Source organism: Mauremys mutica, chromosome 2 (genome assembly GCF_020497125.1).
Source record: "Mauremys mutica isolate MM-2020 ecotype Southern chromosome 2, ASM2049712v1, whole genome shotgun sequence".
Taxonomy (NCBI): domain Eukaryota; kingdom Metazoa; phylum Chordata; order Testudines; family Geoemydidae; genus Mauremys; species Mauremys mutica.
In genome coordinates this window covers 282,899,174-282,925,189 of record NC_059073.1, presented here as the reverse complement: position 1 = coordinate 282,925,189, position 26,016 = coordinate 282,899,174, and the positions used below count along the sequence as shown (strand labels likewise).

Below are 26,016 nucleotides of genomic sequence, written 5' to 3'. Positions count from 1 at the left end.
GCTGCTTTTCTGGCCCCCTCTGGCTCTGGCTGCTGCAGCTCTCCTCCCAAGGCAGGTCTGCTATCTCTGGGCTGTGCTCTGGCTTTGGAGCTGCAGCTCTGCTCCCAGCAGCTTAGCTTGGGCCCCTGCTCTCTCCTTAGCTCGGCCCCACTCTGTCTGACCCAGGCAATCCCAGCTCACATGGAGGACAGGACACCCCTGGCCTCCTGACTCCTTGATTAGCCTGGCTGCCCTGTCAATCAGGCTGATGTGGAGCATTGGCCTCTCCCCATTGCCCCTGGGGACTGTCAGTCTCAGGTCCTGATTTCCCATCGACCCTTCCCCTTTTGGTACTGGGAGCTAGCAACCAAAACACCCCCACTGAATGTTAGTATGGAGATACCAGTCCCCTTACAAAAGGAAGGAAACTACAGCTTGTAGACCACACAGCGATCCACTATCTAAGAAACAAAGGCAGATGAGAAGCATCATACCAGAGTACTATGCATTCCACTGTCTCATCATCCAAATTAAAGAACCCGGTCCTGCTGTATAAGGGCTTGGCTATCATAGAAAACTCACATCTCTATCCACAGGAAGGCAACTATGCTCAGTCAGAACCTTGTGAACACTCAGCCCAGTGTGGAAGTGGTAAAAGTGTGGGGCAGGGCATTCTCAGCAAAGGACTCTTGACTGTGGAAGTCCATTCTAAAGGAAATCTAATGATTTTACCTAGCGCATAATATAATACCCACCTTATCTTCTAAGCCTTCCCCTCAATTACAAGGGTTGGGCAGGTGACAAGGAAGAGGAAAAAACAAGCAAGAGAAGGACATCTATTTTTAAACATACCTTAACTAATAGCCACTGAACCAAACAATACAGAAAAGCGTTTCCTTGTTCTATTATTATGTTATTCTTAATTATGTCTTGGCAGTTCAGTACCATTGTGATAGGGGCCTTTGAAATAGTTGGATAAATCACTTGTTTTCTTGATGTTTTCTTCTGTTACGTCCAGTTTATTTTAGGACAATGCAGCTGCATTAAGGGAAAATTCATAAATTGCCTTCCTTATTTGTTCTACTGTTGTGCAGGAATTGGCGGGGATCACCCAATCGACTGAAAAATTAGATGCCCCTAAGGACTGTTTTACAGAAGGTAAGAATCTGCTTGCTTCATAGTGATATGAAGTGTGACTAATATTCCAGAGGCATTGCTTTAGAAAATGTTTTCATATTAGCTATGAGGCATTCTGGCAACCTGTGTTTGTGTTTCTCTGAGTCACTTCTTTATACAGATAATTCTCAGAACACATGTAAAACTCAGAAGACACTTGTTAACGTGACTTAGTGAATTGTTGCCTGTTGTCAAACTAAGAAGCACTCACTAAACCACTACACTGCTTTTACCTTGATAGCCTTCTGCACTCTATTGCTTACATTAGCAAGCTATTTCCTGACCTGCTTAATTGATTTTTCTGTTTTGCCAAGATGTAAAAAGGCTTCGAGATTGGGACAGAACTCTTGGACCTGTTTATCAGATCATATGTAAATGTTGTGATGGACCCAGAGCTTTTTCAGAGGTAGTGCAAGAATAACCTAGGAGGGCTGTAGTTTCTTGGCTGCCTTTAGACTTCCATCTATTCTCTTCAAATCCAGAAGCCTTCCTAGCTGACATCAATCCCTCTTCTTTCCATAGCCCTCTGGGTAATGCTGACCTCACCTGAACTTCTTTAGTTCTGCTGATACCTCCAACATTAAATGGTGCTCTCGGGCCTCTTCTCAGAAGCACTACAGGGGTTCCCCTCCTTCACCTAAGAAAGGCATTTCTCCCTGCCAACAAACACTTCTACATCCTTTCCCTGTCGTCCCCAGAACCCATTGAATACAAACTTCCCAGTTGATATCTTCTGAATGACCCATACAATTATACAAAAATAGAACTCCTTCCCTCAATTCACTAGATCCTTTATTGTGTCTTTGAGTGTAGGGATATGTATTATATAGTAGAATAAACATAATAATTATAACATCATGACATTTAGCTATGTATTAAACCATGAAAAACCAACCTGTATATCTCTCTTGCCTTTTGTTTTCCCTTCCCTCGCTTTTTCTCTCGTTCAACTGTATATCTTGGTACATTTTTTTCTGTGTTGCTGCCTCTGTCCTTCTCTTTCTTGCCCTGTGTTCTGTTCTCCTACTTTGAGCTGCTGATGTTTGAAGTAAGGGCTCCTGCTGCTATTCTTGCCCCTTACTGAGGATGCAGAAAATTGATTGAAAATGGATACAGACTATCCTGTGCTTTTTCTTTTCAGGCTGTGTCCAATGTGCCTTATGCTGTGCAGTGGATATCACAAAGTTTCCAGGAAGTACTTGGTGGCGATTTAGGAAAACCTGCTACCGAATTGTTCAGCATAGCTGGTTTGAAACTTTTATCATATTCATAATTCTCCTGAGCAGTGCAACTCTGGTAAATTTAACTTACTCTCCTATAAGGTTTGGCTTGTGGGGTGTATGTAGTGCCTGGGGATCCCCAGATCTGAGGCAGCCTGCATAGCGGAGCTGTTCTAGAGCTACAAATTCTAGAAGCTTTGGCTCCCCAGCTGCCAGCCAGGGGAGCTAACAGGAAACAAGGCAGGGTTCTGCTGGGAGTTCACAGAACAAGAAATGCTTCTGCAAACATTTGTGTTTGACAAACCAGCATTTTCCAGTGAAACCCTGTTTCATCAGAAAATTCCTGACAGCTCTACTCACTAACTCCATGACAACTTTGGGTGTCCCAGTTTTTGGGAGACTAATATGGAAAACCGTGGGACCTGATTTCTACAACAGTGGCTGGACTCAGTGGGAGCTGCAGGCACTCAACATATCTGATTTTCAAATTTCTGAAAATCAGGCCATAGCTGCCTTAAAATAGGCCCCCAATATCTCAGGTACAAAAAATAGAAAGCACTTTTTAAAATGTAGACTTTAACTTTAAAAGAAAATGTAGATTGTTTGCTCATTCTTGTAGCACATTAATAAGTCAAACAACAAGTACTATATCTTAGCAGAATTTTAAAATAATCCATTATAAAACTACAAAACTGTTTTACTTTTAAATTCTCAAATTCCAGGCATTTGAAGATATTTACCTTAAGGAATATGCAACCATTCAATACCTTCTGGTGCTTGCCGATATAATGTTTGCTTACATCTTTTTACTGGAGATGTTTCTGAAATGGGTGGCTTATGGTTTCCAGAAGTATTTCACAGATTTCTGGTGTTTGCTTGATTTCTTTATTGTATGTGTAAGTATTACTTTTAACCTGTTTTGTTCAGTGTGCTGAATTATGTAGCCAAATAGAAAGCCACTGTAAAATGAGATTAGGCACACATACAAGTGTGAGGGCCAATTTCCCAAAGCTGAAACTAATTCTGAGCAAAATTGACTGTGAGGAAAAATGTGAATAGAAAATTGTGAACAAGAATTGGGAGTTGTTTAAGAACATTTTACTAGATGCCCCAAAACTCACAATCCCACAATCACTCAAGGCAACATTGATTTAAAAACCATCCTGGTTTAGAGGGAAGATGAAGCAGTGATATAAATGAAAAGACAGTATATATCAAATGAAAAGTGGAAATTGATAGCAGTTAATATAATTTAGAAGCTAAGCAATGCAGACAGTTAATCAGGGAAGCTAAAAGTATAAATGAAAAAAACATGGACAATAAGATTAAGGAGAATAAGAAGGAATCTTTAAAATATATCAGGAACAAAAGGATATATAACATTGGTATAGGTGTACATAGAGATGGTGAAATTGTCAACAATGAGGTATAAGAGGCACAAATGTTCAGTAAATATTTCCACTCTGTATTTGGAAAGAAGTTGAATTATATATTCATATCATGTAATGATTACATGCTTTTATATTTCAACAGTAATTAAGGAGGATGTTAAAAGCATGTACTAAAAAGTTACACATTTTTAAACCAACAGGTCCAGATAACTTACTTCCAAGAGTTTTAGAAGAGTTGGCTAAGAAGCTCTCTGGAACATTAATATTAACTTTATATAAATCTTGAAATACTGGGGAAGTTACAGTGGACTGTAAAAAAAAAAGGACAAATGTGTCTATAATAAAGAATAAACAGGGTGACCTTGGTAATTACAGGTCTATTAGTCTGACATCAGTTGTGAGCAAAATAATAGAATAGCTGGTACAAGACTCTGTCAATGAAGAGTTAAAGGACGGAAATATAATTAATGCCAGTCAACTTGGTTTTATTGAACTTAGGTATTGTCAAATGAACTTGATATTATTTTTTATGAGATTACAAGTTTAGCTGATAAAGATAACTGCTGTAATATGATATATTTGGATTTCTGAAATGCATTTGACTTAGTACCACAAAACATTCGGATTTAAAATTAGCATAATACAATATCAATATACAGCGGACCGTCACTTGAACGCATGCCTGTATAGCGCAATTTCGCTTATAGCGCGGGACCGCGCATGGATCCCAAATTTAATTAATTATATTGGGATCCATGGTATGGATCCCAGCACATGGATCCCGAATTTAATTAATTACTTTGGGATCCATGGTAACACGGTCCCTGCTATAACGCGGTCCCTGCATTAATGCGGGACTGTGCATGGATCTAAACCCCTGCATTCAAGGCGGGGTCCGGTGTACATCTATTAAATGGGTTAAAAACTACCTAAATGATAGATTTAAAAATGAGACCTCAATCATATCTCCCCTTAGCCCTCTCTTTTCCAAACTGAAAAGCCCCAGTCTTATTAATCTCTCCTCATATGAAAGCCATTCCATACCCCTAATCATTTTTGTTGCCCTTTTCTGAACCTTTTCCAATTCCAATATATCTCTTTTGAGATGGAGTGACCACATCTGCACACAGTATTGAAGATGTGGGTGTACCATGGATTTATATAGAGGCAATATGATATTTTCTGTTCTGTTTCTATCCCTTTCTTAATTATTCCCAGCATTCTGTTCGCTTTTTTGACTGCTGCTGCACATTGAATGGATGTTTTCAGAGAACTATCCACAATGACTCCCAAGATCTCTTTCTTGAGTGGTAACAGCTAATTTAGACCCCCATCATTTTATATGTATAGTTGGGATTATGCTTTCCAATGTGCATTACTTTGCATTTATCAACATTAAATTTCATCTGCCATTTTGTTGCCCAGTCACCCAGTTTTGAGAGATCCTTTTGTAGCTCTTCGCAGTCACCTGGGTCTTAACTACCTTTAGTAATTTTGTATCATCTGCAAATTTTGCCACCTCACTGTTTACCCCTTTTTCCAGATCATCTATGAATATGTTGAATAGGACTGGGCCCAGATTAAGAGACTAAAGCAATCCTTAGATGTATAAACAGTGGAATACTAAGAAGAAGTAGGGAGGTTATATTAACTCTGTATACTACTACTACTATTAGCACACTGATTTTGAGGACATTGACAGTTACAGTTTATAGTAATAGGTGTTCCCATGGCTCCATAGACCAGTTCTCATGGCTCCATTTACTGCACTGACCACAGAGCCATTTGACTGGTTTTGTTGATTGAGCTGCACGTAGTTTCTGTGCTTCCAGCTTCTGTGCTGTTCTTCTCAAAGTTTTGGACACGCACCCTTACAGCATGGCACCGTGCAATGCAGTCAGTTGCCAATTGCTCGAAGATTGAATAGGAAGTATTCATCTTGTGCAGATTTTGTTTCAAAGTATCTTTGAAGTGTTTTATTTGCCCTCCATACTTCTATTTCTTGGAACTCTATTCAGAATATAGAATTTATTTTGGTGGCTAGGTCTCAGGCATACAAATTACAGGACTAGTCCATCTTGGCTTGTCACAAATCAAATGAGCCTCGATACCAACCAAACCAGCTTTTGCCAAAACTTCCGTGTTGGACACCCGGTCCTGCCATTTATGCCCAGAAGTTGTTGCAAGTGTCACAAGTGGAAATTATCAAGCTTTTTAATGTGCCATTGATAACAGGTCCATGTTTCACACTTATAGAGCAATGTCATTAGGACAACAGCATTATACACTTTGATATTTATCTGTAGACAGATTCTGTGTTGCTTCCAGATTCAGTGATAAAGATGACCATGTGCAGCTCTGGCTTTCTTAATTTGTGCATCTATTTTGTGATCGATTGTTGCTCCATTGTTAAACATGCTGTTGAGATAAGTATACTGTTTGACGGTTTGGAGCATGGTACCTTCCAGGCTTACTAATGGATCTTGGTAAAGTTTTTGAGGAAAAGGCTGGAACATAGCCTCAGTTTTGATGGTAAAGCCAAAGTTACAAGCTACCACAGCACAATGGTTTGTAAGATCTCACAGTGCTGCTTCAGAGTGTGCCACCAAGGCAGAGTCATAGGAATAGAGCAATTCCTGGATCAGTGCTGCGACCACCTTGGTATTTGCACATAGATGAGAGAGATTAAAAAGGTTGCCCGTGCAAAAGCATGAAAAGATGCCATGGAGGGCTTCCTCTGGCACCGCAGCGAAGAACAAACCAGAAAGGCTAGAAGCGAAGAGACATCCATGCTCATGATTGGAAATGGGTCTTTAGATCACCATCACCAGACTTTTGGGAGGCTCTCTCTTCACTGATGAGTCCACTACTGCAATACTCTATCACATTCTATTGTTTTTACTTCAAAAAGGATGTTGAAAAATTCAAAGAGCCACAAGAATGATTCCAGAACTGGAAAATATGCCTTACTTCGTGAGACTTTAGGAGTTCAATCTGTTTAGTCTATCACACTGGAATTAAGGTTCACATTTTGAAGAGGGCAATTAATCTTTGCAACAGTTAATCAAAGGTTGTGGTGTGGTCTGTATCACATGAAGTCTTTAAGTCAAGATTGGATGTCTTTCTGGAAAAAAACTGCTCTATCTCAGTCACAAGATTTGGTCTTACTGCAGGAACTACTGGGTGAAATTATGTGGTCTTTCTTATGCAGGAAGTCAAATTAATGTGTTACAATGGTTCCACCAGGTTTTGGAATCTATAAACCTGACCAGAGTTGCTGCTAGTCATATACGTATCATGCTGATTTGTGTTAGTATTACAAAAGCATAACTACTTCTGAGTGCTGGTCCCTAAGTGCACATATGCTCCATGTGCCCAGAGTCAGAGAATTCTTGCAAGCAGTGTCCATTGGTTCACCCATGTGCCCTTGCCCTGCTCATGTTTCCTCCTGAAGGAAACTACAGCTCCTTCTTACTGCTACATAGCCTGGGTCGAAAGTTCCAGTGTCCGGAGCTACTTTTTCATCATTTTTTCTTCAATCTGTAAATATTTCAAAGATTGCCTTTAGTGTACATTATACATCAGGGGTCGGCAACATTTCAGCAGTGGTGTGCCGAGTCTTCATGTATACACTCTAATTTAAGGCTTCGTGTGCCCGTAATGCTTTTTAACTTTTTTTAGGTCTCTCTATAAGTCTATAATATATAACCAAACTACTGTTATATGAAAAGTAAACAAGGTTTTCAAAATGTTTCAGAAGCTTTATTTAAAATTAAATTAAAATGCAGATCTTATTAGTTTAGTGTGATCCTTGCCCTTGCTTTCCCTTGCTGAGTTTTCCAATGTCTGGTGGCACGTATTTGGATACTTTAAGCTGCACACAGGCTTCTCAGTGATCAGTTGATAACTGGCTGGCAGGAGGCCAGCGGCTGGAACCCCAGATTGGCAGCTGAGGTGAGTGGAGCTGGTGGCTGGTAGGGCTGAGCAGGGCCGGAAGCCTGGACGCTGTCTGGCAGGGGGCCTGTGCTGGAACTCCAACTGGAAACAAGGTGAGTGGGGCTGTGGCGGAGACCCCGGCTGGCAAGGGGCCAGCAGCTGGCACCCCAGAGCGGCGGCAGGCTGAGTGGGTCAGCCCGCCCAGCTCTGGGGTTTCGGGGGTGGACTGAGCATCTCCGCCTGCTGCCGCTCTGGGGTTCCGGCTGCTGGCTCCTGCCAGCTGGGATCACAGCCCACTGCCAGTCTGGGGTTCCTTCACCCAGGCCAGCAGCAGGTGCTGAGTGAGACCGGTGGCGGGACCCCGGCTGGCAAGGGGCCAGCAGTGGGAACCCCAGGGCGGCGGCGGGCTGAGTGGCTCCTGTCCCATGTGCCATCAAAAATCGGCTCGCATGCCACCTTTGGCACATGTGCCGTAGGTCGCCAACCCCTGTTATACATAATTCTTAATCATTTTAGTATTTTTAAATATTTTATCACAGTTTTCTAGTTAGATTGATTACCTGCTTTGGAGACACTTTGCACCCCAACCCCCATTACAGGTATTGGACTATTCCCAGAATGCTGAGCTTCAAAAACCTGTGTCCTGCCCCAACTCCTTCTCAGTCAGTGACAACCATCAGTGCTGTTTGTACTGTCTTGGGGAGACACACATTGCAGCTAGGTGCAATATTTGCCACTCTCTCCCTAGAAACACCCATGAGGCATGAGAATTTTGACTTAAAAAGCACCTCATGGAGAAGGCCATGAGGCCACAGTCAGACCAAGGCTGAATGATCCCCTCCCGTACATTGGCCTGAAACAGAGAGTGCGCTTCCCACCATGAGGACTGACTCTGGTGCAAGGGAATCCATACCCACAGACCCTCTGTCAGCATCTCATTGGGAAGGCAGAGAACAGGTCTCCCTCTAAGCCTGCTTTGAAGATGACGAATAGGACTCTGCCTAAATCAAGCAAATCTGCTCATTCAGTACCTGATAACTTAGCACATCCTAAGTCCTAGGGCTGTGACTCAAAAGCCCATAAAGCCAGGGGCTCTATCAGTACTGGACCCTGTACCAGGGTACGTCTACACTACGGGATTATTCCGAATTTACAGAAACTGGTTTAGTAAAACAGATTGTATAAAATTGAGTGCACGCGGCCACACTAAGCACATTAATTCGGTGGTGTGCGTCCACGGTCCGAGGCTAGCGTCGATTTCTGGAGCGTTGCACTGTGGGTAGCTATTCCGTAGCTATCCCATAGTTCCCGCAGTCTCCCCCGGCCCTTGGAATTCTGGGTTGAGTTCCCAGTACCTGATGGGTTAAAAATCATTGTCGCGGGTGGTTCTGGGTACAGCCTCACCCCTCCCTCCCTGAAAGCAGCAGACAACCGTTTCGCGCCTTTATTGCTTTGTGAACTGTGCAGACGCCATAACACAGCAAGCATGGACCCTGCTCAGCTCAATACTGCAATCGTGGATGTTTTAAACACCTTGCGCACTCTCGTGCAGTATATGGTGAACCAGGACCTTCAAACCGAGGCGAGGAGGAGGCGGATACGGCAGTGCGGCGATGACAGTGATGAGGACGTGGACACAGAATTCTCTCAAACCGCAGGCCCCTGCGCTTTGGAGATCCTGATGGTAATGGGGCAGATTCTATCCATTGAATGCCGATTTTGGGCCTGGGAAACAAGCACAGACTGGTGGGACCGCATTGTGTTGCAGGTGTGGGACGATTCCCAGTGGCTGCGAAACTTTCGCATGCGTAAGGGCACTTTCATGGAACTTTGTGACTTGCTTGCCCTTGCCCTGAAACGCCATAATACCAAGATGAGAGCAGCCCTCACAGTAGAGAAGCGAGTGTCAATAGCCCTGTGGAAGCTTGCAACGCCAGACAGCTACCGGTCAGTCAGGAATCAATTTGGAGTTGGAAAATCTACTGTGGGGGCTGCTGTGATGCAAGTAGCCAAAGCAATCACTAAGCTGCTGCTACGAAAGGTTGTGACTCTGGGAAACGTGCAGGCCATAGTGGATGGCTTTGCTGCACTGGGATTCCCTAACTGTGTGGGGGGCGATAGATGGAACCCATATCCCTATCTTGGCACCGGAGCACCAGGGCACCCAGTACGTAAACCAGAAGGGGTACTTTTCAATGGTGCTGCAAGCACTGGTGGATCACAAGGGACATTTCACCAACATCCACGTGGGAGGGCCAGGGAGGGTTCATGACGCTCGCGTCTTCAGAAGCACTACTCTGTTTAAATGGCTGCAGCAAGGGAATTACTTCCCAGACCAGAAAATAACAGTTGGGGATGTTGAAATGCCTGTCATTATCCTGGGGGACCCAGCCTACCCCTTGATGCCATTGCTCATGAAGCCATACACAGGCAGCCTGGACAGTGGTCAGGAGCTGTACAACTACAGGCTGAGCAAGTGCAGAATGGTGGTGGAATGTGCATTTGGCCGTTTAAAGGCACGCTGGCGCACATTACTGACTCGCTCTGACCTCAGCCAAACCAATGTCCCCTATGTTATTGCTGCTTGCTGTGTTCTCCACAATCTCTGTGAGAGTAAGGGGGAGACCTTTATGGTGGGGTGGGAGGCTAAGGCAAATCACCTGGCTGCTGATTACGTGCAGCCAGACACCAGGGAGATTAGAAGAGCCCACCAGGAAGCGGTGCGCATCAGAGAACCTTTGAAAATGAGCTTCATCACTGGCCAGGGTACGGTGTGACTGCTGTGTTTGTTGATGAACACCCACCCCCCTTGATTGACTCATTCCCTGTAAGCAACTCACCCTCCCCCTTCGAGTACAGCTTACTTATGCAAATAAAGTCACTATAGTTTAAAAATCATGTATTCTTTATTAATTCATTATAAAAAGAGGGAGAGAAGTAAGGGTGTGGTTTGGGAGGAGGATAGGAGGGATGGAGAAGGCCACTAAAAAAATTTCACAGTAATGACAGCCTTCTGGTTGGGCTGTCCACGGGGGTGGAGTGGGCGGGTGCACGGAGCCTCCCCCCACGCGTTCTTACGCGTCTGGGTGAGGAGGATGTGGAACATGGTGAGGGGTGAGGGTGGTTATACAGGGGCTGCAGCAGAACTCTGTGATCCTGCTGCCATTCCTGAAGCTCCACCAGACACCGGAGCATGTCAGTTTGATCACGCAGCAGCCCCAGAGATGCATCCTGCCACCGCTGATCTTCCTGCCGCCACCTCTGATTTTCCTGCCGATCTTCCTGCCGCCATCTCTCATCTCGGGTGTCCCTCCTGTCCTCACGTTCACTGGCATCTTTCCTGTAATTTGATACCACCTCCTTCCACTCATTCAGATGAGCTCTTTCCTTGCGTGTAACTTCCATAATATCTGAGAACATTTCATCTCGCGTCTTCTTTTTCCTCCGCCTTATCTGGGCTAGCCTTTGGGATGGAGTAGGGAGGCTTGAAAAATTTGCAGCTGCATGAGGGAGAGAAGTATTTAAAAAGATACATTTTACAGAACAATGGTTATACTCTTTCACAGTGAACAGCACTATTCACCTTACATAGCACATGTGATTTCCCTACAAAGTCGCATTTTTCATCTTAATACTGAGCGCCTGCAGCTCTGGGGTTACAGATCTCACAGACACAGGTCCGGGCATCAGAATTCAGCTTGCATGCGGCCATGGTAAGCCACTGTCTTTCGGCTTCTGCCGTGATTTACCCCTCCCCCCAACGCATGGCTAATACCATGCAAGCTCACTGCTAATCACCACCCCTCCCCTCCCACCCCCAACGCGGGGCTGGTAGCTGGGAAGATCCCCGCTGACCAAACGTGAAAAAGATCATCGGTATTTCACTCCTCCCCTCCCCTCGCTTGGCTACGTGTAGGAAAGGATTTTTTTTAAGCTGCTGCAGTCCACGAACCCAGTAGGAAAATGGCCATCTCTGTGTCCCCTTACTTAAATTCCTGATTTTCAACCAGGTTACCCTGAACGATATCACTTTGCTGAGGATAACACAGCGAGATAAAGAACGGATGCTTCTTGAATGCCAGCAATCACCGGGACCATACGCAGCTATGCTTTGCCATGCAATGATACCTGATTACTTGCTACATGCATGGCATGGTAAAGTGTCCTATCATGGTGGTCGGAACACGGCTGCCTTGGCCAGAAACCTTCTGCAAAGGCTTCTGGAGTACCTCCAGGAGCGCTTCATCGAGATGTCCCTGGAGGATTTCCACTCAATCCCCAGACATGCTAACAGACTTTTCTAAGTAACTATACTGTCAGCAAATGCATCCCAAGTCCTCAGGGCAAATCAATCATTAAAAAACGCTTGCTTAAAAAACAATGCTTGATATTTGCAAAGGTACACTCACCAGAGGTCCCTTCCATGGCTTCATTGTCTGGGATAGTGGCTTGGGAGGGCTGGGAGGGTAATTCCGTCAGGATGAGAAAAAGCTCCTGGCTGTTGGGGCTCACGGAGTGCTGTGTGCTCTCTGCAAGCTCGTCATCCTCTTCGTCCTCCTCATCTTCCCCGTCCGCATAATCCTCAGCCATGGCACAGATTACAACCCCCACCTCGGAATCCACGGACAGGGGTGGGGTAGTTGTGGCGCAGCCCCCTAAAATTGCATGCAGCTCAGCGTAGAAGTGGCATGTTTTTGGACCTGCACCGGACCTTCCGTTTGCTTCTTTGGTTTTCTGGTAGGCTTGTCTGAGCTCCTTAACTTTCACTCTGCACTGCAATGAGTCCCTGCTGTGGCCTTTATCCATCATAGACTTTGAAATTCTTTCAAATACTTTTTCATTTCGTCTTTTGGAACGCAGTTCTGTTAGCACTGAATCCTCTCCCCAAATAGCGATCAGATCCAGTACCTCCCGTGCAGTCCATGCTGGAGCTCTTTTTCAGTTCTCAGGAGACTGCATTGTTACCTGTGCGTGGTCACCTGTGCTGATGAGCTCTCCACGCTGGGGAAGCAGGAAATGAATTTCAAAAGTTTGCGGGGCTTTTCCTGTGTATCTGGCCAGTGCATCAGAGTTCAGAATGCTATCCAGAGCTGTCACAGTGGTGCACTGTGGGATACCTCCCGGAGGCCAATACCGTCGATTTGTGGCCACACTAACCCTATTCTGATATGTTAATCCCAATATTAGCGCTACTCCTCTCGTCGGGGAGGAGTACAGAAATCAATTTAAACAGCCATTTAAATCGATATAAAGGGCCTCTTAGTGTGGACGGGTGTGGCGTTAAATCGGTTTTAAGCTCCTTAAACCAGTTTAAACGCGTAGTGTAGACCAAGCCAGTGACACTACCACTTGTACCGTCCAAGCCCAAAACACCAGGATCCATCGGTTCCAGCACAGCTAGAGAGTCAGCTGCCAATGGTGCTGTCACGGTCTCATCTACCGTCAGCACAGAGTCTCCCTCCGCCGATTCTGTCAGCATGAGCAGTTTGGACCCCTCACAATCTAGGGAGGACAGAGACTTAAACTACCCCAGAGGATATTTTTCCTCTTCCCAAGCCTCAGTTTCTCCTGTCTTCTCTCACTGGGGAGATTTTGACTCCACCAGGAGCTGTTACCTATGACAGAAGTCTATCCCCTCTTCCATCTACCAGTTGTGTTTTTCCTCCATCAGAACTGAGAGTACTGCTGACAGATATGGACTCAATTTTCTCTTCCTCAGGAGAATCTGAACCACCTGAGGAACCATCATCTCCTCAGGACAGGAGATAGGAGATACAAAGCCTCCTGGTACCAATCTAGTTAGGGCCTTTCTTTGCAACACAGATTTCTTTAACCAAATTTAAGCTAATTCAATTTTCTAATTTTAGATTTATTCTACAGTTCAGAATTATTATTTGTAGATGAATATGAGAAAGGGTTAGAGGAGGGGTGGGCAAACTACGGCCCAGGAGCCACATCTGACCCTTGACATGTTTTAATCCAGCCCTCCAGCTCCTGCCATGGAGCGGGGTCTGCCCCGCTCCACGTGTGCTGGTGGCTCTGCGCGGCTCCCGGAAGCAGCAGCATGTCCCCACTCTGCCTCCTATGAGTAGGGGTAGCCAGAGGGCTCTGCACGCTGCCCCCACAGCTCCCATTGGCTGGCAACCATGGCCAATAGGAGCTGCAGGGGTGGCACCTGTGGACCGGACAGAGTGCAGAGCTGCCTGGTCTTGCCTTCATGTAGGAGCTGGAGTGGGGACATGCTGCTGCTTCGGGAGCTGCTTGAGGTAAGTGCCACCCAGACCCTGCACCCCAACCCCCTGCCCTGGCCCTGATCCCCCTTCCACCCTCCAAACCCCTTGGTCCCATTCTCCTGCACCCCAGAGCCCACACCCCTGGCTGGAGCCCTCATACGCACACCCCTGCCCCAGCCCAGAGCCCCTTCCCACAACCTGAACTCCAAATTTCTGGCCCCACCCCAGATCCCGCACCCCCAGTCGGAGCCCTCACTCCCTCCTGCACCCTAACCGTCAATTTTATGAGCATTCATGGCCCACCATACAAATTCCAAAATTTTCCCACCCCTGGGTTAGAGAGTAATTATGGTACAGTAAGAACAGGCATGTATACTCCATTTCATTCCCTAAGAAAAAATATAACATTCAGGCCATGAATATCTACTATAATCTATTCAGTAAACCCCTTTATTCCATTTACCATTTCTGATGTGATTGCTAATCTTAATTTCAATTCAATCTACACAGGTTTCATTTATAAATGTTAGCAGCCAGGAAAGACCAGAATTATGTGCCAGCCAAAACATCAAGTCTTTCAGAACCCTGAGGGCATTGAGGCCCCTCCGAGCCTTATCCAGATTGGAAGGGATAAAGGTATAGATAACTATTTTCAAAGAATCATAGGACTGGAAGGGACCTCGAGAGGTCATCTAGTCCAGTCCCCTGCACACTATGTGCCTTTGGAATGTGTATGTCTTTCATGCTGATCACAGTCAAACTTTCTTTACAGAAAATGTAGTTGATTCTTCTTTTCTAAAACCAAATCGATTTTTTTTTTAAAAAAGAGTCCTACTTAAATTATATATATAAATTATTTTTAAAGGAATATTTAACAGATCCAAATTGGCTTTAAAGATGCCAGCCACGATAAAGGCCTAATTTATGAATAGTGAGAAGTTGATAGATGCAAAGATGAAAAAAAAGTTCTCAAAAATCGTTTTTTTGGGAACATATTTTGGTGATTGCTTTATAACTACATTTCTTTTCCACTCCATTCATTTAATTTATTTCAGGTAGTTGTGTATGCCCTAGTAGGAGCTATCCCTTCCATCATGAATGTTATGCTTGTCTGCCTTGTTGTCTGGCTCCCATTTAACATCATTGGAGTGAAAGAATTTCGTGGAAAGTTTTGGAAATGCACTAACAAATCAAGTGATTTGATTGATCAAATTAAAAGCAGAAATGACTGTGAAATCCATAATCAGAGTCAATCCTTAAAATGGGAGAATGCTAAAGTCACCTTTGATCATGTTGGGATGGGGTACTTGGCTCTTCTACAGGTGGTAAGTTCTATTACAAACACTTTCTTTTGCAGGGAGATGTATTGGGCAGGCATCCCCGTCATAGTTGTACTTTTATTTATCCTGATAACCAAAAGTCAGAATGTTTAACTGTGAAAATGATGTCTATTTGAGCCACTCTGACCATTTTAAAATCCTGCATTGTATCTGCATGTTTTGTGTTGAGTGTAGGCATTCCCAGGGCCATATTTTATCAAATGTGTTTTAATCCTCTAACAAGAGTGCTAAACCTGAGACAGTTTGTATTTTAGTGTGTCTGAATCCACTTTTGTTTTCTGTATTCTAATGTTAAATTTAGCACAGATCAGAAAAAATGTAGCATAATCTATGTATTCTACCTAGTTGTATTAATACGGTTCCGACTATTGTAGCATCTGAACACTTCACAGACATTAATTAATTTATCCTCCCAATACCCCAGTGAGGTCGGAAATTATCATCATCACTGTACAGATGAGGAACTGAAGCACAAAGATTTAGTGACCTGCCCAGGGTCACAAAAGAAGTCAATGGCAGAGCTGAGAACTGAATCCAAGTTTCTTGAGTCCCAATCCAATGCCTTAATCACAAGATTGTCCATCCTCCCAGTGTGCCATTATTACCCAGTATTCCAGTAAAAGACATTAGCGGTACTAGTAAATTAGACTCTTACCCTTGTAAACTTTAAATTTTTAGAAAGTTCCTAGATCTAAAACTGAAACCATTTAAAACATTTAAAGTATGCCCTTTGGTGTTCTCTACCTCTATATCTCCCCCAGGTGTAACTCACTCTGCCCCCACAACCCTTCCATAGTTCTTACAGAGTTGCTATAGTCTTCAGGAGGGAAGTGGCATTCTTTGATCTGTTGGCCTCATTATCTCTGTCAGAGCTGTTCTTCCCTCTTTTATACACTAACCTGGCTTACACTTTTAGTGCTCATTCAAAAAATGGGAAATTTGCAAATAAATAACTTAGTTTTAAAATATTTAAGGTTGAAAGCTTGTTTCATGGGCTTCCATAATTGTTAATTTCCAGATATTCTAATGTTTGGGGTTTTTTTAAATGTGCAGCATTTTTTGTTACAGATAATATTGATTTTAGGTATTCGTGAATTCCACTGAAACATACTTCCAACCTGAACTCTTTAATTTTGCGTATGTGAATAACATTTCACCTTAGCATTGTAGAATTATTTCAGCTCATTTAAACTCACTTGAACCATGATTTAATTTTAAAACACTGTGCTTTTGACTTTAATGAGAATAAATATAATACATTTTTCATAATCATGTGCTTGTTATTTTTTCTAGGCAACTTTTAAAGGCTGGATGGACATTATGTATGCTGCAGTGGATTCACGTGATGTATATAATCAAAATGAAAATTTTCTGTATTATAGCCATTGTCCCCTTTTTAGCTGTGTGTTGCACTTTTCAGTCTAGTTAGCTGTATCAAGATGAAAATACCAGTATGTGGACACTCTAAAAAAGATAAGGAATTAATAGACATGGGAAGAGTAAATACTCAGAGGATAGATTAGGGACAACATTGTCAAATTTGAGTACTGTCATACAAAACCCCTTCTACATTAAGAGAATTTTAAGGGCCAGATTGTGTAAAATGATGTATGATCCTGTGGTAGTAACAGAGTGCAGCCCCTCCAGGGAAAGCTCCTGGAGGAATTGCACCAAGTTCCTTCTCTCTCTCTCTTTTGTATGTGTACAATAAGAGTATTACTGGGTACATGTTTAATACATATGGTTGCAGCTGTTCACCACCTACATTCATACACTTCCTTTTTATTCCTTATTCTCATGTGTTGTTTCCCACTCTCTGACCTAAATTCAGTCCAGCTGACCTCATTCGCACTCTCTTCTTTTTGCCTCTCATTTACTTCCCCTCTTTCATTCACTCAAGCCTTGTCTAGCAAAATAGATAGTATTTAAAAACATGTTAGCTGTTTGTGGTCAACTCTACAGGAGCCAATACATTTTTAAAGGTGTTAAGCCCTGTCTACACTAAAAATGTTTTTAAACACAATTTATTTTCTTAGTCTAGACATGCATAAAGACTCTCCCAGTCTCACTCCCTCTCACAAGTAGCCATTCACTCATGAGCATGAAAACATGTGGCTCCCGTATTGCTCACTGTAAAAAAATAGCTCCTGCACCACACTACTCTACATCCACACTCTCCTTCTCCTCCTCAAGAAGCCAACAGCCCTGGACTTCTCTGCTCCAATTCTGACAGACCAGACTGTGCATTTGCCAAGCCCAGAGAGTGACTAAGCATGCTCCATCCCTGTGCTTTTGTCCCAGTAAAATCCTTGATGTGATTTGTGATGAGCTATGGCTTCTAAAGTGGTGACTAGGAAGCCATGCTACACCTATGAAAAGCAATCAGTCATCCCAAACAGATATCTTGTGCATCCAAATGTATAGGTGAGGAGCTGTTTGGGGAAACATTAGAGAAATCAGTAGCTGAAATAGAGAGATCTCAACCCTTACTATTAAAGCCAGCATAGCAGTCTGCTGGCCACTGCCATTACCAAGGGCATTCAAGAAAGGATTGATGCCTTAGCAAAGGAAAAAATTTGGAGCAGTAGCTTCCACGGAAACCTAGATAAATTTTCTTTACAGATCAACAAAATTCTCAGCATGATAAAGACAAAATGAGCATTTCTGTTTGAGGGCTTACAATTTCTATGCAAGACTCTTCCTTCTGATCTATCCTTTACATCCAGAATCTTATGAAATAGCTGGTAGAGTCACAGCAAGGCTCAGGTTGAAAGTTATGCATCTATATGCATTCATGGACAACATGCCAATCAGTGCCCTGTCTAGAGAAACAGATCTATACATAACTGTCCAGCTGCTGGAAAAGATTTATACTCACCGTTGTTCAAAATCAAGAACTTTTTAAACTCAATACGGAGGATTGCTCACCCAGAGATCAAAGGAGGCACGGCTGTGGCCATAATTTTAACATCCTGGTAAAAATATGCAAAGATACAAAATTTCATTGCATCAGCCATTTCCTGGCAGTTGCCAATCCATAGCCAGTTATCTCCAGTGGTTAGGATTGCTGATGTCTGGAATCCTTTTAATCCTGAGTGAGATTTCTTAAAACGTACCTCCAGAAATTACTTGTGAGGACATGGAAATAGTCACCTGAGGCAATGCAAAATTAGATGTTGTTCCTGGATGACGTCCACATTTACTTTTGTGGGGAGATAAGTACAAACAACATGCTGAAAACCAACCCATTTGTCACTGCATGCTCATTATGGAAGCAAGCCTTGCAGGGTGGGGAGCATACCTGGAAGATAGATTTCCAAAATCTGATTTTAGTTAACTTTGTGAGCTCTATCAGCGGCGTATCTGAACACAATCATCAACATAGCCATATGGGATTGAATCAGTGGTCCATTGAATCCAGTATCCAGTCTATGACAGTATAAGCTGCTCCAGAAGAAGGTGCAGGGCACCACATATTAGGCAATTACAGTGCTCACAGAGAAAGTTTCCTCCTACCACCCAGTAAGAGATTGGCTTATGACTGGAGCATGAGTGTTTATATCTCCTCCAAAACAAAAGGTCAAAGCTTCTCTGTGACAATGAAAATAATGTCCTGGCCAGAGAAGAATCTGCTCCCTTTTAAGACAGTTCACAGAAAGGATACAGAAAAAAGGATAAATGAGATTTAAAGTCTCCTTTCTAGTCAGGGGCGGCTCTAGAGCCCAGCGGGGCAAGCACCCGCCTGGGGCGGCCCTTTCCCAGGGGGGCGGCAGGCTGCGCCGGTGGACCTGCCGCAGTCATGCCTGCGGGAGGTCCTCCGGAGCCCGGGGACGACCGGACCTGCCGCAGGCATGACTGCGGACGGTTCGGTGGTCCCGCGGCTCGGCTGGACCTCCCGCAGGCATGACTGCGGCAGCTCAACCGGAGCCGCCGGACCAGCTAACCGCCCGCAGCTGCGGGAGGTCCAGCTGAACCGCGCGACCAGCGGACCCTCCGCAGTCATGCCCGCGGCAGTTCCGCTGCTCCCGCGGCTCGGGGGCGCCTCCCGGGCATGACTGCTTGCGGCGGCCAAATTTGTAGAGCCGCCCCTGTTTCTAGTCCTCCACTGGCCCAGAAGGCACTTGGGACTTGATAGCTAAGGAACTTCTGTTGCACCTCTAGAAAAGATCAAATCTTTTTGAAGCAGAGACATCATCATATGGATCTGGAACACCTACAGTTAACACCCCAGGCATTGGAAGAGAAGTGTACTTCAGCAGGGATTCTCCATTAGCCTTATTGATACTTTTTAGTATCCAGACAGAACTCAACCAGAAAATTTCATTCATTGATCTGGTCAAATTAAGTTTCTGATATGAGGGGAAACAGAAAGCTGTCTGGGGTAGGGATTTATCTCTTTGTAAAGTGCCCAGCACAATGGAACTCTGACCTCTAAATGCTACTCTGTTAAAAATAATAATAATAATAATAATAAATAATAATAATAACCTGACCACAAAGCTTTGGTGATCTCAGCTACACTACAGTTTCTGCAGGATGGTTGATTGGAGTCCTACAACTAACTACCATAAAACAATGAGAAACAAACAGCCCTAGTAGAATTCTTTAGGTAGGCACATCAGACACCACATCTGAGTATCCTCAGGTGTCAAGATTAATCAGAATGACAGATAAGAGAAGCCTGGGCTGGACTTCATTGTTGCCATTACCTCCGAAGACGGGGTTTGGAATTAGTTCCCCTATTCATAAAGAAGCTACACTTCACTGAGGCGTCCACTGATAGGAAGGTGCTATTAATTTATTATACATAATTTATTAAATCCCAAAACTGTTGGTTTATATGGTGAGAATTCTACTTCTGTCTATTATTCTACTCCAGTAATAATTAAAACTCTGCTTAACCTTTCCACATTACTGCTGTGATTCATTCCTCACCATTTCCCATTAGTGATGAATGAGCAGAGAAGCTGTGCAGCAGAATGAGAAATATCTTACTTAATAATTTTCTTTTGGTTAGCAGTTTCTCTCCTTATTCAACTCACCCTGGTAGTTTGATAAATGACTGGAATACAATTTGTAATGAATGGATTTTTTTCTCTAAGGGGAGACTTAGACATATAAATGTCATTAAGGTAAATTTATATTTTATATCAATGTATTGTCTTAATGCTAATAATCACTTGCTGAAGTGTTTCTAAAACTTTTAAAAAACTTCTGGTGGCCTGAGCTGAAAGCCAGGGCTTAATCCTGAATTCTACAATATTAGAGCACCTCCAAATGCCATAGATTCAAGCATTACCCATTAGTGATGAATGAGGACAGAAGTTGCTAACAGAAATTTATCTGAGGAGAGGGAGCTGACCCAGGAATTGGTTGGGTAAAGAGAAAATGGGTCAAATGTGGAGCTGGTAAAGGTGACAAAGGGTAGAACTGGCACCTGTGAAAGAGAGGGAAAGTTGAGGAGTGGGAAGAGCAGGAGGAGAATAGGAAGGATGGAGAAATGACCTGAAATAGGGGCCTTGCCAGCACATGCCTTTACATGTGCACTGTGTTTGTAGAACAGTTTAAGAAAGTCCAAACTCTTCCCCTTCCTGGGATTTGATTTTATTAAAAAAGAGAACAAAGAATAACCCAAACCTTCTTCCCAGCCTTGGTTGCTTTTTTTAGTTCTTCCCTCAGCACTGCCTGTCTCAATGCCCTATATCCTTTCTTTAGTAACTTGCCTCAATGAGTCTGCAAAACCCACTTAATCTCAGCAGGACCAGTACCTGATAGCAGGGTGGGATGTTTCAGGAAATCAATACCAGCCTGTTATAAGAACATAAGAATGGCCCTACTGGGTCAGACCAAAGGTCCACCTAGCCCAATATCCTGTCTTCAGACAGTGGTCACTGCCAGGTGCCCCAGAGGGAATGAACAGAACAGGCGATTATCAAGTGATCCATCCCCTGTTGAGGCTAGGGACACCATTCCTGCCCATCCTGGCTAATGGCCATTGATGGACCTATCCTCCATGAATTTATCTAGCTCTTTTTTGAGCCCTGTTGTAGTCTTGGCCTTCACAACATCATCTGGCAAAGAAGTACTTCCTTTTATTTGTTTTAAACCTGCTGCCTATTAATTTCATTTGGTGACCCCTGGTTCTTGCGTTATGAGAAGTAGTAAACAACACTTCCTTATCTAGTTTCTCTACACCAGTCATATTTTATAGACCTCAATCATATCTCCCCTTAGCCCTCTCTTTTCCAAACTGAAAAGCCCCAGTCTTATTAATCTCTCCTCATATGAAAGCCGTTCCATACCCCTAATCATTTTTGTTGCCTTTTTCTGAACCTTTTCCAATTCAAATATATCTTTTTTGAAATGGGGCGACCACATCTGCACATAGTATTCAAGCTGTGGGCATACCATGGATTTATGTAGAGGCAACATGATATTTTCTGTCCTATTATCTATCCCCTTCTTAATTATTCCCAGCATTCTGTTTGCTTTTTTGACTGCTGCTGCACATTGAGTGGATGTTTTCAGAGAACTATCCACAGTGACTCCAAGATCTCTTTCTTGAGTGGTAACAGCTAATTTAGACCCCATCATTTTATATGTATAGTTGGGATTATGCTTTCCATTGTGCATTACTTTGCATTTATCAACATTAAATTTCATCTGCCATTTTGTTGCCCAGTCACCCAGTTTTGAGAGATCCCTTTGTAGCTCTTTGCAGTCTGCCTGGGTCTTAACTATCTTTAGTAATTTTGTATCATCTGCAAATTTTGCCACCTCACTGTTTACCCCTTTTTCCAGATCATTTATGAATATGTTGAATAGAACTGGTTCCAGAACAGAACCTTGTGGGACATCACTATTTACCTCTCTCCATCCTGAAAACTGACCATTTATACCTACCCTTTGTTTCCTATCTTTTAACCAGTTACCAATCCATGAGAGCACCTTCCCTCTTATCCCGTGGCAGCTTACTTTGTGTAAGAGCCTTTGTTGAGGGACCTTGTCAAAGGCTTTCTGAAAATCTAAGAACACTATATCCACAGGATCCCCTCGGTCCACATGCTTGTTGACCCCCTCAAAGAATTCTAGTAAATTGGTGAGGCATGATTTCCCTTTACTAAAATCATGTTGACTCTTCCTCAACAAATTATGTTCATCTCTATGTCTGACAATATTGTTCTTTATTATAGTTTCAATCAGTTTGCCCGGTACTGAAGTCAAGATTGCAGGCCTGTAATTGCCGGGATCACCTCTTATTAAAAATTGGCATCACATTAGCTGTCCTCCAGTCATCTGGTACAGAAGCTGATTTAAATGATAGGTTACAGACTACAGTTAGTAGTTCTGCAATTTCACATCTGAGTTCCTTCAGAACTCTTGGGTGAATACCATATGGTCCAGGTGACTTATTGCTGTTTAATTTATCATTTTTTCCCCAAACCTCCTCTAATAATACCTCAATCTGGGACAGTTCCTCAGATCTGTCACCTAAAAAGAATGGCTCAGGTTTGGGAATCTCTCTCACATCCTCAGCTGTGAAGACTGATGCAAAGAATTCATTTCGTTTCTCCATAATGGCCTTATCATTCTTGAATGCTCCTATAGCACCTGGATCATCCAGGGGCCCCACTGGTTGTTTAGCAGGCTTCCTGCTTCTGATGTACTTAAACATTTTTTTGCTATTACTTTTTGAGTCTTTGGCTAACTGTTCCTCAAATTCTTTATTGGCCTTCCTAATTGTATTTTTACACTTCATTTGCCACTGTTTATGCTCCTTTCTATTTTCCTCACTAGGATTTAACTTCCACTTTTTAATTTAACTTCCACTTTTTAGAACCCAACATGGGTGGGTGAAAGGAAAGGAAGGACTAGGAGAGCAGAGTACACAGGAAAGAGGAAGAGAAGAAAAATAAGAAGATACATAATAATAAACTGAAGTAAAATTTCTTAATGAAAAGAAGCTGCTAAGGAGCAAGAAGTAGATTAAAAAAATTCAAGCAAAACCAGGATCACAGAAGAAAAAAATCAATAACTGGAAAGAGATGGGTGGCATGTAGTTAGACAATAATGAAGAACAACTTAAGGATATTTAAAAAATGTGTTAGAGAAAATATATAAGGAGAAAAGGAACAAAAATGAGCCAAAACCAGGTGTAAGAAGATAAAACTATTTTATTAATTCAATTAAAGTATGAATTATCTTTAATGAAACAGTCATTTTATACACCTTTGAAAAAATGGACATGGAGAATGAGATTTTCAAAGGCACAAATATCATTTTGATGCATAACTCCTGTTGACTTTCATTGGATATGAATGCCTAGCTGCATTTGTGCCTTTAAAATCTCCTCCTGTGGCATTTCTTCCTACATTGTGTCATATATTGGCTGGTTGGGATGTTGGGTATTAAGGAAATTCTAGGAAGATAGTATTGAACTTCTGTGCATTTATTTGAATACGTAGTATCTATCTGCCCTGATGATATGCATCCTAGGCACTGACTAATCCATAGGAACTGACTAATGTATTTACTGTCAATTATTTTTGAAAAATAATGGAAAACTGTTTAGGTACCAGAAGAATAGAAAATTGCAAATGTAGTGCTAACCTTCAAAAAGGAAAGAAGAGTGGTCTTGGCAACTCAAGTCATTTAAGATTAGTTTTTTATTCCTAGCAAAATAATGCAACAGGTATTGAGAGACAAACATTGTTATTGGGTTCCCAGCAGATAATATACTTGGATTGAGTGTAACAAAAGCATAACTTCAGGTCAGCATTAATATTATGTTATTTAGTTCCAGGATTTTATGTTATATCTGTATCTGTCTACGTCTTCATTTGTGCAGATCTGTTATACTTGTGCATGCAAATGTAAGTGTATAAATGCTTTTAAACAATCGGGCCTTCCTGATGATAAATGGATCAATTATTACAAAGTTGAAATGACAGCAATTTTTCTGACAGTTTTTTCTGTTTATTTATTTATTGTTATAGGTAGACCTGCAGCCAGTATATGAACACCATTTATACATGTACTTGTATTTTGTGTGTTTTATCATGATTGGATCTTTTTTCATGATGAATCTCTTCATTGGAGTTGTTATCAACAATTTTAACCAACAAAGGAAAAAGATAAGTATTGCATATCAACTGTGTTTCATAGCCCTAAATAAGCCCTTCAATCCTGTGACTGTTGAATACTGATGAATTATAAACACAAGTCATGGTGGGACTTTGGCTCATCTACAAAGAATCAAAGGGTTATGTTTGTTTACTTTATTTACTAACACCTTCCAGGGTCAATATTTGTAAAGGCTGAGCTGAGAAACCTAGCATTTTGTTATAAACAGTCCCTTCCCCAAATCTGGGTCCCGCCTTTCCCCCCACATCTCTATTCCCCACCTGTTCCAGATCCCTGCTTCCTTCATCACCACTATTCCACCCCGCGCTTTCATTCAAGTTCCTAGTTTCCCCTCCAAAACAACCTCCAGGTTCCTGTTTCCTCTATCACTACCATTCCCACCCCCCCACACACTCACCCTCCTACCTTGCAGGGTCCTAGCTCCAGCCCAAGTCCAAACATCTACACTGCAATTAAATAGCCCCTTAGCCCGATCCCATGAGCCTAGTCAGCTGGCATGGGCCAGTGGCAGGTTTTTAATTGCAATATAGACATACCCTTAGAGGTGCCCAGGAGTTGTGCTTAGTTTTCCCAGATTACTGGGTGGGAGCTCAAGCCGGTTCTATTTTCTGTTGTTTAGGGGAACATCTTACCCAGCCCTTGTTGCTGCTGACTCCACCTGGCAGAAGGGTTACATTTTGGGGGGCTTGTCCGGGATACCTGGGACAATATGCTTTGCAAGCACATTTTGAGTAAGCCATTAATTTGGGAAAACATCACAACCTCAATTCAAATGGATGTGACAATAGGCAAACACCTACCCACAGTGTGGTGGACAGTGTCCTTTGCTGCAGTTTCTCATCTTGTGGTGTGATGTCCTTTAATACACCACTCCCCTTTCCCTTCATGGCACCACACCCACAGTTGGCAGTCCTTGGTCAGTGAAGACCCAGAGTTCAGAGCTGCATTCACAGGGAGGGGGCTCATCTCCCAACCCAAGAGGGGGGCATGTTGAGCAATGCCTCTGCTGCTGCCACCACTGCAACTAGCTCTCAGCGTCTGCTGCCACTTTCTACCACCACCACCAGGTGCTACTGCAGTGTCATATTCCGAGGTTCCACTGCTTAACCCAACTCTCTGTGATTTCAGCAAGCAGTGGGAAACCTCAATGGCAGTGCAATTTCTTTGTTGCCTTTCACTGTTCCCACACAAAGTCTAAAATGTAACCCTTAGACTTGCTTAGCAGTGAGAACAGCTCTAGGAATCACCAAACAGAACTCTTAAATGAGTCCAATCAGCTTTGTCATTAAATGCTGGAGAGGGGCAGGTCAAATGGTATCTAGTTCACTGTAGGCAGAGGCCACACCACCAGGTAGAAACACCTATCCTCACTCACTCCCTTCTCCACTGGGATTTGGAACCCCTACCCCCTGCTAGCAAGTGAGGTTCAAGTTAGGGTGATCCCTTCAATAGGGGCATGCTAAGCACAGTTCTGCTGCTCTTTGCTCATACAGTAAGGATAACAACATTTCGTTATCTCTGCATTCAAATACTAGAGTGATTGTAACCAGGGGTGAAAGTATCTCTGAAGACTTACCGTACCGGGGCCGGCTCCGTC

At 43.1% G+C, this 26,016-nt stretch overlaps 1 protein-coding gene across 9 annotated transcripts in view; it reads left to right on the top strand.

Annotated features, from left to right (window-relative positions):
• LOC123362874 (sodium channel protein type 5 subunit alpha-like) overlaps positions 1-26,016 on the top strand; it is a 138,628-nt gene that overhangs the window by 85,756 nt on the left and 26,856 nt on the right. For 7 of the 9 annotated variants that reach the window (XM_045003414.1, XM_045003413.1, XM_045003412.1 and 4 more), the window contains 7 exons: positions 1,074-1,137; positions 2,297-2,451; positions 3,098-3,271; positions 14,446-14,571; positions 14,991-15,260; positions 16,569-16,622; positions 24,272-24,409. In XM_045003414.1, coding sequence (XP_044859349.1) covers positions 1,074-1,137; positions 2,297-2,451; positions 3,098-3,271; positions 14,446-14,571; positions 14,991-15,260; positions 16,569-16,622; positions 24,272-24,409 — 981 coding nt within the window. Of the gene's footprint in view, positions 1-1,073; positions 1,138-2,296; positions 2,452-3,097; positions 3,272-14,445; positions 14,572-14,990; positions 15,261-16,568; positions 16,623-23,112; positions 23,431-24,271; positions 24,410-26,016 lie in introns of those variants that run through there. The other 2 variants (XR_006576614.1, XM_045003417.1) reach the window with 2 other exon arrangements.